This window comes from Lagenorhynchus albirostris, chromosome 20 (assembly GCF_949774975.1).
Source record: "Lagenorhynchus albirostris chromosome 20, mLagAlb1.1, whole genome shotgun sequence".
NCBI classification, from domain to species: Eukaryota; Metazoa; Chordata; class Mammalia; order Artiodactyla; family Delphinidae; genus Lagenorhynchus; species Lagenorhynchus albirostris.
This window is the reverse complement of record NC_083114.1, coordinates 568,199-588,901: the sequence shown is the minus strand read 5'-3', so window position 1 is coordinate 588,901 and position 20,703 is coordinate 568,199. Positions and strand designations below refer to the sequence as shown.

Below are 20,703 nucleotides of genomic sequence, written 5' to 3'. Positions count from 1 at the left end.
TAGCTGCACAAAAAAAGAACTACAGAAATTAAACAGAGGCAGATGGGCTACAACCAGAAACAAAGAAACTGGTCACATCCTGAAACAGATGAGGGAAAAGAAAGCCCCAGATTAAACACGCACACACAATTTGACTAAACCTTTTCCACATAAATAAAGCCCATGCTCAGGGCTCATTTTAAGGCCGTGAATCCGATTTTATAACTAGGGCTCCACTGACAGGCAGTCCCAAGCACAAACCTATTTTCCATAACCACCAAGGATGCGCCACCTGCCCCAGGCGGAAACGCCTGGCTTAGCTGGTGCTTCCGTGAACAGCACCTCCCACACGCCAGTGACTCCAGCGTGATGGGCATGAGGAGGGAGGGGAGACAGCCTGGGAACTACCGCTGGGCAATTCTGGCCCTATCTGAGCACAGAAATGAGTAGCGGAGAGAATGGGTTATATGCACTGTACAAAAAAAGAATCCCCAGCTCCACTCTGAAACTGACACTGCACACACACGCTGCGCAGTCTTCTTCATAGGAGGATTCCACCTACCGCAGTAGAAAAGACTACAAAGCCTTCATTTTATAATCAGCATAGTAATAACTGATTCACGTAAAAAAAAAAAGGGGGGGGTGAAAAAATACTGGGTCATTCACAATAGTTAAAAGGTGCAAACAGCCCAGATCTCCATTAATGGATCAATGGATACACAAAATATGGTGTATCCACACAATGGAGTACTTACCCAGCCATAAAAAAAAACACAAAGTACTAATTCACGCTACAACGTGGATGAACCTTCACAACATGCTAAGTGAGAAAAGTCAGACACCAAAAGTCACATACTGTGTGACTCCGTTTATATGAAATGTCAAGCATAGGCAAATCCAGAGAGAGACCAGAGATCAGAGGCTGCCGGGGGCTGGAGGGAGCGTGGAGAGCAGGTGACACGGTTTGAAGCTTAACAGAGGCAGCTGGTGATTGTACAACGCTGGGAACTCACTGGTATTTTAAAGTGGTTAATTTTTGTGTGAATTTCAGCTCAATAAAGAAAAAAATACATCAAAGTATTCACATGTGTGTATACATATGCACGTATGTATGTATACTGGGGTGTTGGATATTTTCAAAGTATCACCCCAGAGACGACTACTGTTAATTAAACGGGAAAAGGTTATGTTTGGCAACAGAGAACTCCGGCCAACACGGCCTTAACCAAACTTAACATCCTCAAAAGGAAAAGCTTACCAATCCAGATAGATGTACAGCTGACCCTTGAACCACACAAGCTTGAACTGCACTGCACGGGTCCACTTATGTGTGGATTTTCAATAAACATACAAAAAATATGTGTGTAGAACACTATATGCAAGACTTGTAGTGAAGTGGACAGCCTATCCTCACATATGCGTAAGGTAAGGGATGTTTAATGTAAACTATTCATTTCTTACTGTTTTAAAACTTTGCTTTCAAAGAATTACCATACAGTATGCGCCCCTTGCTCCCGCTCTCCTCGCAATCGGAGATACTGCGTATCAGTCTATCATCACGGGTAACTTTTTAATTTAACAATGTTTCCAATACGGTATTATGAACATGACTGCAATGCTGTGTACCGCAGACATTTTACAATGATTCAATCATTACCGTACAAGCTACTGTACTGATTTGATTACACTCAGCTACCATAAAGCAATCACACTGCTACTTCTTTGTTACCAATACAGAATTGCTCTACCTATAAACTAATATGAATTTCTTTTTCACATTATCTTTTCATTTCTGACATTAGCTCCATCCCCCAACCTCCATCAACAACCTATGATTTAATCAATCACACCTGTGTAATGATTTAATCACTGCCTATTTTTTAAATAACTAAATTTATTTATTTATTTTGGCTGCATTGGGTCTTCGCTGCTGTGCGCAGACTTTCTCTAGTTGTGGTGAGCGGGGGCTACTCTTCATTGCGGTGCGCGGGCTTCTCACTGCGGTAGCTTCTCTTGTTGCGGAGCACGGGCTCTAGGCACGCAGATTTCAGTAGTTGCAGCACATGGGCTCAGTACTCGTGGCTTGCGGGCTCTAGAGCGCAGGCTCAGTAGTTGTGGCGCACGGGCTTAGTTGCTCTGCGGCACGTGGGATCTTCCCAGACCAGGGCTTGAACCCGTGTCTCCTGCATTGGCAGGCGGATTCTTAACCACTGCACCACCATTAATCGTGACTATATAATGAAGCCTCCATAAAAACCCTAAATGATGGTTCAGAGGGCTTCTGGGTAGGTGAATGCATCACTGTGCTGGGGGGTGATGCACCCCAACTTCATTGGGACAGAAGCCCCTTTGCTCAGCACCCCCCAGACCTCAGCCTACGGATCTCTTCATCTAGCTGCTCACCTGCATTCTTCATAATAACCTTTATAATAAATGGGTAAACGTACGTAAATGTTTCCCTGAGCCTTGTGAGCCCGAGAAGGGGAGAACAGCCTTGTGACTGGTGTCTGAAGTGGGCGCATCCTGCGGGGCTGAGCCCTCAACCTACAGGATTGGCCGCCAACTCCCGGTCGACGAGTCGGACAGTCAGATTTGTGTGACGCCCAGCTGGTGTCGGCTGAGACTGGAGAATTACTCGGTCGCGCTAGAAAACATGCCCAAATAATTTAGCTGGAGCATGAACTTCAGAGTCAGACTGACCTAATTTCAAGGCCCAGACCTGGCATTTAATCAGTGACCTTGTACAGGGCAGGAGACTTGACTGCCAAGGCCACCTAAACTGCACCGTGAGTTCCAAAACGAAATTACGTGAGATGCTTTATAAAACGCAAAATGCTATGTAAATACAAAGGATAATCATAAAGGAAAAACAGGTGAGCCCAAGAGCCGTGGAGCCGCCCAAGGTCGAAGGGCACACACCTGGCAGAAGCAACCCCGCCCCTGCCCCATCACCTCCCAACTGTCCATCACAAGTGCCTACAAGAAGCCACCGGATTATCCTAGAACCTCATTTAACCTGTTGCTCCCACTGTCCTCCCCAGAACTGCTAACAGGTGATGAAAGTGACGGACACACCCTCCTCTACAGGTGCTGCTGGGTTAAGATGAGGCAAGAACAGGCGTCTGTGAGGCAGGTCACCTCAGTCTCTGGAAACCTCAGCTTCTCAACATCTGCTTGACACCTGCCTCCTCAGGTCTGGGCACTCCGGCAGCAGGACCTTCAGGAAAGACACGGCACTGCTTCAGATCTCGCCCGAGGGCTCAACTCAGGTCTGATGCAGCCTCTGAATCGGCTGCCAATTTGCAGGAAACAGAACCAAAGATGAATTCGTGCCCCAAGCCTGCAACCAGCAAATCCAGACCCGGCAAATGATCCCGGCAAAGCCGCAAGGTCTTCAGCAGATGCCATGTGCAGACCAGGGGTGAGGCAGCCGAGACAGATCGGTACAGCCACGAGGGGACCCCACCCAGGGACGAAAGGCTGGGAGAGAGCTGAGCAGGTAAAGCGCGGGGTCGAGGGCGTGAGGTGTTCTGTGAAGCTCGCGGTGGCAGACGCTTCTCACCTCACCTGCCGCACCAAGTGCAGACCTTAATAAATAAAGGCTTGGGCTTCCTCTTCAAACCTGGAACCACAGCCGGGAACCAGGAGGGAAACCTCAGACAAACCCACATCGAGGGACGTCCTACAAAACACCTGAGCGATACTCCTCAAACACTCCTCAAAACCGCTAAGGGCGTCAAAAACAAGGCAAGTCTGAGAAACTCTCACACACACAGGAGCCTGAAGAGACTCAGACCAAATCTCAGGTGGGATCCCAGAGGGGGTTCTGGGACGATCAGGGAAAAACTAATCAAATCTGAATAAAGTATGACCTTAGTTAATAATAATGTATCAACCTTGGCCATTAGCTGGGACAAAACGTACCAGAGAAATGTAAAAAGTTAACAATCGAGGAGATGGGGGATTGATAACAGGACCTCTCTGTATTTTTTAAAAATATTTATTTATTTATTTGGTTGCGCGAGGTTTTAGTTGCGGCAGCAGGCTGCTTAGTTGCGGCATGCGAACTCTCAGTTGCGGCATACGTGTGGGATCTAGTTCCCTGACCAAGGATCGAACCCAGGCCCCCTGCATTGGGAGTGCAGAGACATATCCACTGCGCCACCAGGGAAGTCCCTCTGTATTATTTTTGATAACTTTTCTGTAACTCTAAAACTACTCTGTTATTAATTTGCATAGAACTAAATACACACACAGATGAGCGCAAGTAAAAACTGGGGAAATAGGAATAAATGAGCTGATTGTATCGATATTGACTCGTGGCTGTAACAGTGTATTAGTTTCGCTAGATGTTACCATCAGGGGAAACCAGGTAAAGGTCCTCTGCTATATATATATTTTTCAATATTTATTTATTTATTTTTGGCTGTGTTGGGTCTTCGTTTCTGTGCGAGGGCTTTCTCTAGTTGCGGCGAGTGGGGGCCCCTCTTCACCGCGGTGCGCGGGCCTCTCACTATCGCGGCCTCTCTTGCTGCGGAGCACAGGCTCCAGACGCGCAGGCTCAGTAGTTGTGGCACACGGGCTTAGCTGCTATGCGGCATGCGGGATCTTCCCAGACCAGGGCTCGAAGCCGTGCCCCCTGCATTGGCAGGCAGATTCTCAACCACTGCGCCACCAGGGAAGCCCGGTTCTCTGCTATCTTTCACAACAGCTGGTCAATCTACAATTACCTCAAAAGAAAAACTTTTCATTTTAGATCTTCTACTTGGAATGGCCTGTCCCCTGCTTAGTATGAATGCTGCAATGCTTTGTTGTGATGACTGGGAAGATCCAATTCATCAGTAAATAAAGCAAAGGTTAATTCTGCAAAGCAAGAAGTTTTGAAAAGGAAAAAAGTTTACTTTAAAAAAATACATATCTAAAAAATGAACTAAAAAAAAAAATGACGGACAGGAGACAGCTCTCTGCAGCATTCTCATCACCATCACGTTAAGTGCCTGGCAGAGTCAAAAAATACTAATTTAGTCACTGGTGGAGCCAGTAACGCTGGACTTTTCACAGCTCTCGGTCTACCACCTACCAGATGCTGTGTCTGGTCACTTCAGGTATTTTGTCTAAGCCAGTGACAGCTGAACTGTTACTCTCCAAAGATCACTTCTACTAAAAATTTCAAACATAAGGGATTCATTCAGACCTCAGGAGACAGATCTCAGACTCTAGAACTGAAGCAACATTGATAAAAAGAGATGACCTGTAAGATCCCTAGAATAAATCTTCTTCTAAAACACATAGTGGGGACTTCCCTGGTGGCGCAGTGGTTAGGAATCTGCCTGCCAATGCAGGGGACACAGGTTCGATCCCTGGTCCCGGAAGATCCCACATGCCACAGAACAACTAAGCCCGTGTCCCACAACTACTGAGCCTGCACTCGAGAGCCCGCGAGCCACAACTACTGAAGCCCATGCGCCTAGGAGCCCGTGCTCCGCAACGAGAAGCCACCGCAATGAGAAGCTCGTGCACCACAATGAAGAGTAGCCCCCACTCACCACAACTAGAGAAAGCCTGCACGCAGCAACGAAGACCCAACACAGCCAAAACTAAATCAATTAAATTAATTAATTAAAAAAAAACACATAGTAAAGTAACACTGACTCAAGATAAATAAGACCATTTTCCACCTGAAATGACCTCCCTTTCCACAACACAACCAAAGGCTTGAACCATGCTTCTAAAATACTGACTACCCAGAAACAGAAAGACAAATATGATACCACTTATATATGGAATTTAAAATACGACACAATGAACTTATCTGCAATACAGACTCACAGACATAGAGAACAGACTTGTAGTTGCCAAGGGGGAGGGAGGGATGGAGTGGGAGTTTGGGATTAGCAGATCCAAGCTAGCATATATAGGATGGATAAACAAGGTCCTACTGTGTATCACAGGGAACTATATTCAATATCCTGTGATAAACCATAATGAAAAAAATATGAAAAACAATGTATACATGTGTGAATGTAACTTTGTTGCACAGCAGAAATTAACACATTGTAAATCAATTAGACTTCAATAAAATAAATTGAAAATAAAATAAAATGAAATACTGACTACAAAAGCTTCCCTCCTCTTAGGCAAGTGTTCATAGGCTAACAAGCTATACTGTCCCTTTGTAATGATACAAAATGGAAGTTAGGGCATTCCACTTGTACTCTATGAAAGTATATTACCTTAGACTTTTATATTTTACACTTTTTAAAAATTTCTCTACTCTGTTTCCCTTACATAAAACCGCATTTTAAATGCATCTCAGGTTTGTATCAGTGAACAAATCACATTTCAATCCCTCAGCAAACCAAAACTCATGCAGTTAAAAGGGTCTTGCCCAAGATTATTCCTTCTTAAAACTGATTACCAGGCTTAAGTTTTACAAATTCTTACTAAATCCTCCAAACTGAAAGCCTGGGGGGTTGGGGGAGAGCAAAATACACAATGCCATTTCCAGCCAATGGAATATTAATTGCACAGTTCAACAGAGTGAGATTTGTATGCATTAGGAACAAATGAAAAAAGGAAACAGTATACACAGCATGTATATTTACAAAAACAAAAATGTGTAACTTTGCTGTATATGGCTTTGAAGTGTTCTCTGTTTTTTTTTTTTTTTTTTTTTGGCGGTATGCGGGCCTCTCACTGTTGCGGCCTCTCCTGTTGCGGAGCACAGGCTCCGGACTCCGGATGCGCAGGCCCAGCGGCCATGGCTCACGGGCCCAGCCGCCCCGCGGCATGTGGGATCTTCCCGGACCGGGGCACGAACCTGCGTCCCCTGCATCGGCAGGCGGACTCCCAACCACTGCGCCACCAGGGAAGCCCTGTTTTTTTTTTTTTGGCAGTACCACTCGGCATGCAGGATCTTCCCCGACCAGGAATGGAACACGTGCCCCCTGCGTTGGCAGTGTGGAGTCTTAACCACTGGACCACCAGGGAAGTCCTGAACTGTTCTCTTTTTAAACACTGAGAACATATTCATACCATCACTTCTGCAATTACTTTTTAAAACTATGTGGATTCATGAATTTTAATCTTAGTAAAACCAACATCTCAGCATCTAGAATTATTTACACATTCCTTCACATATGTTTAGGCTACAATTATCTTATGTGTAGGAATTGTCACTGGACATCTACAAATACTGTAAATTTTAAGGCAGGTATTTAGTATCTTTTTTTTTTTTTTTTTTGCAGTACGAGGGCCTCTCACTGTTGTGGCCTCTCCCGTTGCAGAGCACAGGCTCCGGACGCGCAGGCTCAGTGGCCATGGCTCACGGGCCCAGCCCCTCCGCGGCATGTGAGATCTTCCCGGACCGGGGCACGAACCCGCGTCCCCTGCATCGGCAGACGGACTCTCAACCACTGCGCCACCAGGGAAGCCCTAGTATCTTGCTATTTGACACCTACTATTTAAATGGCCTTTAAAAATTATGATTTCAATTCCTCAAGATAGAAACCTGGGCTTAAGAGTTAGTTGGCTCTGACTCAACAACAAAAAAGCAACAAACCCAGTCAAAAGCTGGGCAGAGAAGACCTTAAGAGACGTCTCTCCAAAGAAGACATACAGATGGCCAGGAGGCACGTGAAAAGATGCTCAACATCACTAATTGTTAGAGAAACACAAATCAAAACTACAGTGAGGTACCACCTCAAACCAGTCAGAACGGCCATCATTAAAAACTCTACAAGGGGACTCCCTGGTGGTCCAGTGGTAAAGAATCCATGCAGGAGACACGGGTTCGATCCCTGGTCAGGGAACTAAGACCCCACGTGCCATGGGACAACTAAGCCCACGCGCCACAACTACTGAGCTCGCGCTCCTCAACGAGAGAGCCCGTGGGCTGCAAACTACAGAGCCTACGCACCCTGGAGCCCCTGCCACAACTCAACTACAGAGAGAAGCCCGCGTGCCACAACGAAGACCCGACACAGCCAAAAAAATTAATTAAATAAATATATTTTTAAAAACCTCTACAAATAATAAATGCTGGGGACTTCCCTGGTGGTCCAGTGGCTAAGACTCCACGCTCCCAGTGCAGGGGGCCCGGGTTTGATCCCTGGTCAGGGAACTAGATCCCACACGCCGTGACTAAGAGTTCACGTGCCACAACTAAGATCCAGTGCAGCCAAATGAATAGAAAACAAATAACAAATGCTGGAAAGGATGTGGAGCAGAGGGAACTCTCTTACACTGCTGGTGGGAATGTAAGTTGGTGCAGCCACTGTGGAAAACAGTACGATGGTTCCTTAGAAAATTAAAAATAGAATTACCATACCATCTAGCAATCCCACTCCTGGGCTATACCCGGACAAAACTATAATTTAAAAGGATGCTATAGGGCTTCCCTGGTGGCGCAGTGGTTGAGAGTCCACCTGCCGATGCAGGGGACACGGGTTCGTGCCCCGGTCTGGGAAGATCCCACATGCCACGGAGCGGCTGGGCCCGTGAGCCATGGCCTCTGGGCCTGCGCGTCCGGAGCCTGTGCTCCGCAACGGGAGAGGCCACAACAGTGAGAGGCCCGCGTACCACAAAAAAAAAAAAAGAAAATATACGATACACAGAGAATCCTAAAGATGCTACCAGAAAACTGCTAGAGCTAATCAATGAATTTGGTAAAGTAGCGAGATACAAAATTAATGCACAGAAATCTCTGGCATTCCTATACACTAATGATGAAAAATCTGAAAGTGAAATTAAGAAAACACTCCCATTTACCACTGCAACAAAAAGAATGAAATATCTAGGAATAAACCTACCTAAGGAGACAAAAGACCTGTGTGCAGAAAATGATAAGACACTGATGAAAGCAATTAAAGATGATACAAATAGATGGAGAGATATACTATGTTCTTGGACTGGAAGAATCAACATTGTGAAAATGACTCTACTACCCAAAGCAATCTACAGATTCAATGCAATCCCTATCAAGCTACCACTGGCATTTTTCACGGAACTAGAACAAAAAATTTCACAATTTATATGGAAACACAAAAGACCCCGAATAGCCAAAGCAATCTTGAGAACGAAAAACAGAGCTGGAGGAATCAGGCTCCCTGACTTCAGACTATACTACAAAACTACAGTAATCAATACAGTACGGTACTGGCACAAAAACAGAAATATAGATCAATGGAACAGGATAGAAAGCCCAGAGATAAACCCACGCACATATGGTCACCTTATCTTCGATAAAGGAGGCAAGAAGTGGAGAAAAGACAGCCTCTTCAATAAGTGGTGATGGGAAAACTGGACAGCTACATGTAAAAGGATGAAATTAGAACACTCCCTAACACCATACACAAAAATAAACTCAAAATGGATTAAAGACCTAAATGTAAGGCCAGACACTATCAAACTCTTAGAGGAAAACATAGGCAGAACACTCTATGACATAAATCACAGCAAGATCCTTTTTGACCCACCTCCTAGAGAAATGGAAATAAAAACAAAAATAAACAAATGGGACCTAATGAAACTTAAAAGCTTTTACACAGCAAAGGAAACCATAAACAAGACCAAAAGACAACCCTCAGAATGGGAGAAAATATTTGCAAATGAAGCAACTGACAAAGGATTTATCTCCAAAATTTACAAGCAGCTCATGCAGCGCAATAACAAAAAAACAAAAACCCAATCCAAAAATGGGCAGAAGACCTAAATAGACATTTCTCCAAAGAAGATATACAGATTGCCAACAAACACAGGAAAGAATGCTCAACATCATTAATCATTAGAGAAATGCAAATCAAAACTACAATGAGATATCATCTCACACCAGTCAGAATGGCCATCATCAAAAAATCTAGAAACAATAAATGCTGGAGAGGATGTGGAGAAAAGGGAACACTCTTGCACTGCTGGTGGGAATGTAAATTGATACAGCCACTATGGAGAACAGTATGGAGGTTCCTTAAAAAACTAAAAATAGAATTACCATACAACCCAGCAATCCCACTACTGGGCATACACCCTGAGAAAACCATAATTCAAAAAGAGTCATGTACCAAAATGTTCATTGCAGCTCTATTTACAATAGCCAGGACGTGGAAGCAACCTAAGTGTCCATCAACAGATGAATGGATCAAGAAGATGTGGCACATATACAAAATGGAATATTACTCAGCCATAAAAAGAAACGAAATTGAGTTATTTGTAGTGAGGTGGATGGACCTAGAGTCTGTCATACAGAGTGAAGTAAGTCAGAAAGAGAAAAACAAATACCATATGCTAACACATATACATGGAATTTAAGAAAAAAAAAAAAAAGGTCATGAAGAACCTAGGGGCCAGACGGGAATAAAGACACAGACCTACTAGAGAATGGACTTGAGGATATGGGGAGCGGGAAGGGTAAGCTGTGACAAAGTGAGAGAGTGGCATGGACATATATACACTACCAAACGTAAGGTAGATAGCTAGTGGGAAGCAGCCGCATAGCACAGGGACATCAGCTCAGTGATTTGTGACCACCTAGAGGGGTGGGACAGGGAGGGTGGGAGGGAGGGAGATGCAAGAGGGAAGAGATATGGAAACATATGTATATGTATAACTGATTCACTTTGTTATAAAGCAGAAACTAACACACCATTGTAGAGCAATTATACTCCAAAAAAGATGTTAAAAAAAAGATACATGCAGGGGCTTCCCTGGTGGCGCAGTGGTTGAGAGTCCGCCTGCCGATGCAGGGGACACGGGTTCGTGCCCCGGTCCGGGAAGATCCCACATGCCGCAGAGCGGCTGGGCCCATGAGCCATGGCCGCTGAGCCTGCGCGTCCAGAGCCTGTGCTCCACAACAGTGAGAGGCCTGCGTACCGCAAAAAAAAAAAAAAAAAAAAGGAAAAAAAGAGATACATGCACCTGTATGTTCATAGCAGCAGCACTCTTCACAATAGCCAAGGCAAAACAACCTAAATGTCCATCAACGGATGAACTGATAAAGAAAATGCGGTACGTAAATACAATGGAATACTACTCAGCCACAAAAAAGAACGAAATAATATCATTTGCAGCAACATGGATGACCTAGAGATTATCATACTAAGTGAAGCCAGAAAAAGAAAAATACCATATAACATCACTTATATGTGGAATCTAAAATATGGCACATACGAACCTATACACCAAACAGAAACAGACTCACAGACATAGAGAACAGACTTGTGGTTGCCGAGGTGGGGAGGGAGAGGGATGGACTGGGAGTGTGGGGTTGGTAGATGCAAACTATTACATTTAGAATGGATAAACAACAAGGTCCTACTGTAGAGCAAAGGGAACTATATCCAGTCTCCTGGGATAAACCATAACGGAAAAAAATATTAAAAAAAAGAATGTCTATATGTGTAAACTGGGTCACTTTGCTGTACAGCAGAGATTGGCACAGTGTTGTAAATCAACTATACTTCAGTAAAAAAGAAAAAAAGAGTTAGTTGATTCTGGACTGAAGAGAAAATGGGAGATCTAAAAAAATATGGAATCAGCCCACTTTCTTCCACAGGGTGCCCGGTCCATAGTTCTTTAAATAGTAGCATTAAGCCCACAAATGCAGAAACAGAAAAAATGCTGGAGCAGGCAAGGTCTGACTTCTGCGCCTGAGAGCATCTAGAAACAGTCCCTTCTCTCCAGCCCCTTTTCTCAAACAAAAAACCTCTCATAGATTTTCTACCCAAAGGGTTGCCTTAGTCCCCAAATTCTGTGCCAAGAAACCTTCAAGATGGTTTCCTGTCCTCCAGATTACTGTCTAAATTAAACCAAAATCAGTAATCGTTCAAAAGTGCCAAAGCTTCTCCACTTTGTGGTGACGTACTTTGGTAAAAATATTTACCACAGCTACAAGAAGTGCTCCGTATTTTTGAGGACAAACTGCTGGAAAATTTTAGAATCACAGAAACCGTTCAAGAAGACAGAAGGGATTATTTAAAACAACATTACCTGTCCCTCAAAGTGTCTTTATATTCAAAATAGAACACAGACTGGGTTAAGTTATAAAAAACAGAAGAACTGAAAATTCCTGATGTCTTCATTTCCCGTTTCCATTTTCACACACAAATCCTCAAGTGGTAAGACACATGCCAGAGACATCCAGTAGCTCTGAGTCCTCAATCGGGGAACATTTTTCCGTTCAGAAAATTATCAAATCTGATCACGCTCTTCTCACTCTGTCCATGAAAAGAAAAATCAAAGTTTGGATATAAAAATCATTAACCACCTCTACTTAGAGGAGACAGAGTTTTAACCCCTGTAATTTCACTATAGTTGAGACCTCACTGCAGCTTCTTTGAGCAACCTCAAAGAAGCTTAACTTAGGTTGAAATATTTTATAGACAACTTCCTGGTGTTAAAACCAAACTACTAAGCCTGCACATCTGCTGAGAAACCTCTGCAAACTGCCAAACGTGCCTTACTCACTGTTCACCATTCCTCAAACCAAATCCTCTTTGGCTGGGCCACTAGGGTTGTAGAAATGCACGTTCAGGGAATGACAGATGGAGGACATAAGGGTTCACTGCTGGGATACGACCATAAAGCACTGCAGCATGACAGACCCGAGTTCGGAAACAGGTTCTCACACCACTTCTTGTCTGTCTATAGCTCAAGTTCTTACTAGTGAGTAATACAGACGTGGTTCATCAGCTTTCAAACTAAGCAACTGACATTTGAAGATTAATCCAAGCCACATATGAGCAAAAAAGAAAAAGAAAAAGTGATCCTCTCCTCAGGAAATTCGGCAAAGTTAATGATGGGTTAAACTTGACTCAAGTTAAACATTACAGGGGTGGGGGTTGACAAGGAGGGAAAGAGTAAAAAGGGCAGGGGCTCCCGCCTCAACGCAATGTGGAGATGGGTCACATGCATACTGACCAACAAACAATATGGAGCAGTAACACGATTATCTCCTGAAAAAGTTATCAACTAGGCGATTTCATTTTAAGGGCACAAAATTCCACCAGCAAGAATCTCACTCCCATCCTCGTAGAAATCGGTTTCATCTCCGATTTAAGTTCATCCTACCAGGCAGTGCTTCCCAACACCAATACTGATAAAAATAAAGAAAACTGGTGCTTAACATTCTCTACATGCTCAGCAGATGTTAGTTTTCCCATAAAAAATGCTACTCAAGGTGGACACTGCCTAACACAGCGCCTGCCCTCAGGCTGCGAACTGTAAAATCGCGTTACACGGTAAAAACAGTTTCTTCAGGTGAGATAAAGAAATAATGTCATTTTCTGATTTCCAAGTCACCAATAAGCCTAATCGCTTAGATGGTACCTAAGCCCGAAAAACAGGACACTGTGTACCGTTCCATCAGTACCTCAGGGAGGCGCCCCAGCCCCACCTGCCTTTAGACAGTCCTTTCTTTAAACCCGCTCCTGCGCAGCCACAGGGGACCCCCTCCCCAATCCCCGTCGCGCTGACAAACACGCGACTCTAAGCGGCAGAGCCGGCTGGTTTCTAGGACTCGCGGCGCTCTGCACCTGCGCCCGTGCACACCTGGGGGAAGCTGGCGCGTCCCGGAACGTCCCTGCGGACCCTGGGCCCGGGGGTGCTCCGCGCTGAAATGGGTGGCGCCCCGCGCTGAAATGGGTGGCGCGCGTCCCTGCGGAACCTGGGCCCGGGGACGGCCCGCACTCAGAGGGCGGGGCGGGCGTCCCTGCGAACTCTGGGCGCTCGACGGCTGTACCCGCATCCCGGTGACCCCGAGCCTCCGACCCAGCAACCCCCAGGCACCAGCCAGGGCAGCGGAGGCTTTGCACAGCGTGGACGGCACAGGCCTCGGCAGCTGCGTCCTCTCCCTCTCAGCGTCTCCATCCCCGGCCCCACCCCGCCCGGAGGGTCCGTAAGACACGCCCCGCGCTGCAGCGTCGGGGACCCTCCCCTCCTACCCGGCAGCCCCGGGAGAGACCGCCCCCCCGCACGCACGGCCGCGCCCACCCCGCCCCCGCCCGGCGTGCAGGAGGTGGGGGAGGGGACGGCGAGGCGCGAGTTCCCCCCCCCACCCAACGCAGAGCCGCGCTGCAGGGGGTGCACCTTGCGCTTGCGGGCCTCCGCCGAGCCGCTCCACACGAAGCACTGATAAATGGCGCGCAGGTTCTGCTTCCAGTTGTCCACCTTGAAGCTGCCCAGGTGCGCACAGCCCGGAGGCGTCACCACCAGCTCCGCGTCCATGGCCTCGCCGTCCGGCTCGCGCCGGGGCGCCGGCGGAGACGAGGACGACGCCAGCGCGACGCGGGGCTGCGGGCGGCACGGCCAAGGGGCAGGCCCGGAACAAAGCGGAGTCTCGCGACCGGGGTGGCGGGCGCCGCCCGCGCTGCGCTCGCGGGTAGCCGAGGCCGCAACAGGGCTACGTCATCGCCGCCGGGGCGCGCCGCGCATGCGCCAGCCGCCGGCGGCTCGCCCGCCGCCCCCTCCCCCATGGGCTTGGGCAGGCGATGGGTGGAGCTGGAGAGGCTCCGCCCCTTCACCCCCGCCATTGGTCAGCGGCGGCCGCGTGACGTCCCGCCCTCCGAGGAGGCGAGGCGGGACTGGACCTGTTTGCGCCGGCGGGCGCTGCCGCAGGGGCGGAGCTGGCGGGGTTTGGGGGCGGCGGTCGCTGGTCCCCACCGGGTCGCAGTCCGGTGAATCCGGTCAGGCTTGCCGCACGTGGACTCTGGACTTCCCGATAGGAAGCAGGCAACCACAGACTCGCGCGCTGTATCAGGTTTCGCCGAGGCGTCGCCGTCCAGCTCGCTAGCCGCACATTCACGGCTCCGGGAGCTCGAGTCCCGCGTCCTCCGGGTGGGCTGTGCAGCTGCTGGCGGACCCCGCAGGTGCGGGAGGTCCGTGAAGACAGGTGCCAGCTTCTCGAGGGCTTTTCACTGCGTCCCGCGCCGGCCCACCTCCGCAGCTAAAAGACGGAGAAATAAAGATGTTGTCGCGGCAGTTAGAGCTCAGGGCCCGGCGGGAGGGGTGTGGGGTGAAGCTTCTGTGGTCGGGACGCTGGCCGGCACGCTGGCCTAGGGCTTTGGTGCTTGCAGCCCCTCCGCCTGAAGCCTGCCCGACCCCAGCCCGTGGCTTTATCAGACGCCGCCTGCCCAGCGAGGCCTTCTCCTCCACCCTACTGGACCTCACGAGCCCCCTAAATCCTTCATCTCCTTACCCAAAGAATTTATTTACTTGTTCTTTTAATATTTGTTTATTTATTTGGCTACACCGGGTCTTAGTTGCGGCACGTGGGATCTTTGTTGCCCTATGAGTGATCTTTAGTTGGCATGTGGACTCAGTTGTGGCATGCATGTGGGCTCCAGTCCCCTGACGAGGGATGGAACCCGGGACCCCTGCATAGGGAGGGAGGAGTCTTAACCGCTGGACCACCAGACTTCCCTGCCCTGTTTTTTAATTAACTATTCCCAACGTAGCATGAAAACTCCATGACGGTAATGATTTTTGTGTTTTATTAACGTCAGTATCGCCCAGTGCCCAGAGTAGTACTAGTTATATGCAGGTTCTCAAAAATAAATAAATTAATTAACCCAAACAAACTTTTATAGGAGAATCTAATAAGATCATTCTCAGAATAAAACACAGGTGAAGTAAGGCACGTTATGGATATGTTAAAGAAAGGTGTATCCGTTTAATAAAAAGTGAACTCAGAAATAGTTAGGAATTACAAATTATATGTGATTCACCTCTATTAATATTCAATGTCACGAGTATTTTAGTTTTACTGTTCTTGTAAATATGATTCGGTTTCAAGAATGTGCCCTTAGGGACTTCCCTGGTGGAGCAGTGGATAAGACTCTGCACTTCCAATGCAGGGGGCCCAGGTTCCATCCTTGGTCAGGGAACTAGATCGCACTTGTATGCCGCAACCAAGAGTTCGCATGTGCAGCTAGGGATCCCGCCTGCTGCAACTAAGACCCGGCGCAACCAAATAAATAAATAAATATCAAGAAAAAAAAAAGAATGTGCCCTTAGAATTCAGGCCCCTAATATCTATTGATCACATTTTTTTATCAGTATGGTCATCTAACCTTGGGAGAATTTCTGTGCTCTCCACTTGGATTATAAATAATGATTTGAAATGCCCTGTAATCAGCCTCATACATAAATAAGATTAAAACACGATATATCCTTGAAAAGCAGTTCCGAGAAGAGTCATGGATGAAGCTGTTTACTACGGCATTTTTTTTCTGATGGGAAAAAAGCTGAAAACACCCTAAATGACCATTAATAGGCAAATGATTGAGTAAACTATTAACTAGGCATTCTAGGGAATGCTATGCTGCTGTAAAAAAATGACCTAGGTTTCTAAGTACTAATATGGAAAGTCTATAAGACATACATGAATAAAACAAGTTGCAGAAAAATACAGATAGTATGGTGACATTTACCGAAAAATAATACTGTATGTGAGTATCTATTAAAGGGCTGGGAGAAACAAACAAATCAATCATAGTTAATGTCTGGTGAGGGAGAACTTCATCTATGGCATTTGAATTATTTTATAATAAGAATTAATCATAGTATTTCATACTTAAAAAATCACTAAAACTTGAAATGACAAAATGTTCTAAGGCGGGGAAAGGGGACTTGCTCAAGTTCCACAGCATCTAGAAAACAGGTCCGGAAGTTCCATTCATGCATCCACCCAGAAAACAAGTCAGACTCTTAACCTTCAGTTCTGGCTCCACCACTTTCTGCTTGTGTAACATGAGGCAGATTGCTTATCTGTTAAAATTGGGGTGACACCAACTCAGTGCTTACATTAAAGGGTTACAGCACAGAATAAATGGTAATGCATGCCAAGCTCTTAGTACGTGCCTGTTGTTTAATTAAGGGCTTGAGAAACAGGGACTTCCCTGACAGTCCAGTGGTTAAGACTCCACGCTTCCACTGCAGGGGACTTGGGTTCAATCACTAGTTGGGGAACTAAGATCCCGCATGCCGCAGAGCAGCGCAGCAAAAGAAAAAAAAAAGAAACATTAGCAATTGATCTGGAAGTTGCTGGGCATTGAAATGATTGACAATATCCTACTTTAAGAATCCCACAGTGTAGTGGGATAAATAGGAACACTAGCAGGCAGTTTCAGTACAGCCATTGCTGTGTATCCATAGGTACCACATCCAAGGATTCAAGCAACCTCGGATGGAAAATATTTGAAAAAAAATGCCAGAAATTTCCAGAAAGCAAACCGTGCACTGGCCACAGCTTACATAGCTTTTACATTGTACTTACAACTATTTACACAGCATTTACATTGTATCAGGTATTATAAGTAATCTAGAGATGATTTAGGTATACAGGAGGATGTGGGTAGGTTATATACCACTTTATATAAGGGACTCGAGTATCTGCAGGTTTGGGTACCTACAGAGCGTCCTGGAACCAGTCCCTTGAGGATACTGAGGGATGACTGAAGTATGAAATTGCAGAGATAGAGGAAAGTCCAGGTAACATGAAAACCCTCCAAGACACCTCTCACCCTAACCCTGCCCAGGCGGTTGCAGTGGAGGGGATCCGGAAATGTTTCCTATGCCTGACCTAAGAGTAGAAGGATGGGCAAGAGCTGGCCAGTTTAAAAATAAGTGATATGGGGCTTCCCTGGTGGCGCAGTGGTTGAGAGTCCGCCTGCCGATGCAAGGGACACGGCTTCGTGCCCTGGTCCGGGAGGATCCCAGATGCCGCGGAGCGGCTGGGTCCGTGAGCCATGGCCGCTGAGCCTGCGCGTCTGGAGCCTGTGCTCCGCAGCGGGAGAGGCCACAACAGTGAGAGGCCCGCCTACCGCAAAAAAAAAAAAAAAAAAAAAAAAGTGATATGGTCAGGTATTTGTCTCAAAAGGCATTTCCCACTATCCACGGGACTAACATGGCCTAAAATGTTATTCTCCATATCTGTTTTTTGTTTGTTTTGTTTAGTTTTCAAATTTTTTTTAATGTAAACATCCATGGAATTGTGCTTTCAACATGGTCAAGTATATCCTATAATCCTCTCTCAGATAACAACTATGAACTCTTGTCAGAATGCAAACACAAATACCTGAAGGCATTGGAGAATGAGCCCAATTGTGAGGAAGTAGACGCTTGGACGAAGGGACCTGCCCTGAGGAAGAGACCTGTTTTTTATGGCTTATAGACTGAGGACAGACCACGCTAACAGGAGCCCAAACAGGGAGGCTGAAGATAGAAAACGCACAGTCTTTCTGGACTGAAGAATTAGAGAACAGAGCACAGAAAAACTAAAGTCACTGAAAAGCGAGAACAGAGTCAGGGAAGGGGAGCCCCAGAGTCTGTGGATAAACCACGTGCAAGTTGACCACTGAATCACTCGTGTGGGGGGCAAATTCCAGCAGCCCAACTGAAACAAAAAGAAATGAGTGGAGATTTAAGCTGCTGCCCAAGAAATGGTTAAATTAACAAAAAAAAGTTTCTGTTTTTTTAAATATAAGATTCAATACCCACGTTGCTTGATGTGGAAATTGTGTGGTTTAGCTGAAACGTGATTTCAGCTCTTAAGTTCAAGTCTTTTTGTGTGTGATGTAACAAAGTAGTCCAGTTTCATTCTTTTGCATGTAGCTGTCCAGTTTTCCCCACCCTGTTTTTTTTTTTTTTTCTGGGCCGTGCCATGTAGTATGCGGAATCTTAATTCCCCGACCGGGAACTGAACCCACGCCCCTTGCAGTGGAAGCTCGGAGCCCTAACCACTGGACAGCCAGGGATTGCCCCCAACACCATTTTTGGAAGAGACCGTCCTTTCCCCATCGTATATTCTTGGCTCCTCTGTCGTAGGTTAATTGACCATGTCTGAGAGGGTTTACTTCTGGGCTCTTAATTCTGTCCCACTGATCTAGGTGTCTGTTTATATACCAATACCACACTGTTAATCACCCTAGCTCTGGGATACAGTTTGGAGTCACGCCGTGCTGCCTCCAGTTTCCAGCTTTGTTCTTCTTTCTCAAGATTTTTTTGGTGGGGTTTTTTTTTGGCTATTCAGGATCTTTTGCAGTTCCATACAAATTTTAGAATTATTTGTTCTAGCCTATAATTTTTTTAATTTTTTTTGCAATACGCGGGCCTCTCACTGACGTGGCCTCTCCCGTTGCGGAGCACAGGCTCCGGATGCACAGGCCCAGCGGCCATGGCTCACGGGCCCAGCCGCTCAGCGGCATGTGGGATCTTCCCAGACCGGGGCACGAACCCGTGTCCCCCGCATCGGCAGGCGGACTCTCAACCACTGCGCCACCAGGGAAGCCCAAGCCTATGAACTTTTGTGAGGCTGTTTTCAGTTCTCTTGGGAATATACCTAGGGATGGAATTGTTGGGTCCGTGGTAACTTTATGTTTAACCTTTTGAGGAGCCTCCAGACTGTTTTCCACAGCAGCTGAACCATCTTACTTTCCCACCAGCAGTGTATGAGTGTTCCAGTTTCTCCACATCCTCACTAGCATGTTATTTTCCTTATTATTTTTTAAAATATTTATTTATTTATTTGGCCGTGCTGGGTCTTAGTTGTGGCACACGGGGTCTTTGTTGCAGCACGCGGGCACTTAGCTGAGGCATGTGGGATCTAGTTCCCTGACCAGGGATCGAACCCAGGCCCCCTGCACTGGGAGCGCGGAGTCTTAACCGCTGGACCACCAGGGAAGTCCCTCCTTATTATTTTGTTTATTTATTTATTTATTTATTTATTTATTTATGGCTGCGTTGGGTCTTTGTTGCTGCACACAGGCTTTCTCTAGTTGTGGCGAGCGGGGGCTACTCTTCATTGTGGTGCACAGGCTTCTCGTTGCAGTGGCTTCTCTTGTTGCGGAGCACGGGCTCTAGGCATGCGGGCTCAGTAATTGTGGCACGCGGACTCAGTAATTGTGGCGCATGGGCTCAATAATTGTGGCGCATGGGCTTAGTTGCTCTGTGGCATGTGGGATATTCCCGGACCAGGGATCGAACCCGTGTCCCCTGCAAGGGCAGGCGGATTCGTAAGTGCTGTGCCACCAGGGAAGTCCCTCTCCGGCTATTTTAGATAAGAAAAGTGTGGTGATTAATATCCTGAAATGTTAAAATTTCGCCAAATCATGTTACAACTTTCCAACCAGAATTGTTAATAAAGTAATTCCAAGAGTATTATTTGGTTTCAGTTTGAAATTAGTAATGCCCACTACATAAAACACTAAAACTGTTATGTCTTAGGGAAAAAGTTTTTCTAGATGCAACAAGTGTCAGCTTCTGTCCTGAGCAGGTTGAATGATCACAATTTCTTAATCAGCAGAGTTCACACTCTTCATTTAAACTCTAAAGCTCATTGTTAAATAATAAACCCAGGAAAGTTGGACATTTTCCATCATGCATTTGGGAAAAGAGAACGAGGCCAGTGATCCTTGTGGTCAGATGTAACAGATAAATCTTGGAAGTATCTATTAAGAATACAGAGACTCAGTTACAAGACGCCCTCCAGAGCAACAAACTATCAACTAAGATAACCCTGTAGAAATAATGTCCTTCCTGTAGGTTGTGGAATGTGGAAACAATTTCTAAAGCTTCTGTGTTCGAGTAACACATGCAAGAAAAAATTTATTTTAATCACGGACAGAAGTTGGAAACTGTTATATTCACACCAGTCCCAATTTTGCATCAGAAGATAAGATCTTGTGACCACTCTCAACTTACCATCCTATCAAATTGGATTATTTTAAATTGTTT

General features: G+C 46.3%; 1 protein-coding gene across 4 annotated transcripts in view; it reads right to left on the bottom strand.

Moving 5' to 3' along the window:
* The window catches only part of USP22 (ubiquitin specific peptidase 22), a 34,766-nt gene extending 20,393 nt beyond the window's left edge, over nucleotides 1-14,373 (bottom strand). For 3 of the 4 annotated variants that reach the window (XR_009537427.1, XR_009537428.1, XM_060133146.1), the window contains exon 1: nucleotides 14,059-14,371. Coding sequence is in view for 2 of the 4 variants with exons in the window: in XM_060133146.1 (XP_059989129.1) it covers nucleotides 14,059-14,196 (138 nt within the window). In the remaining 2 variants the exon portion in view is untranslated. Of the gene's footprint in view, nucleotides 1-14,058 lie in introns of all 4 variants that reach the window. The other variant, XM_060133147.1, reaches the window with a different exon arrangement.
* Between the last annotated feature and the right edge of the window lie 6,330 nt (nucleotides 14,374-20,703).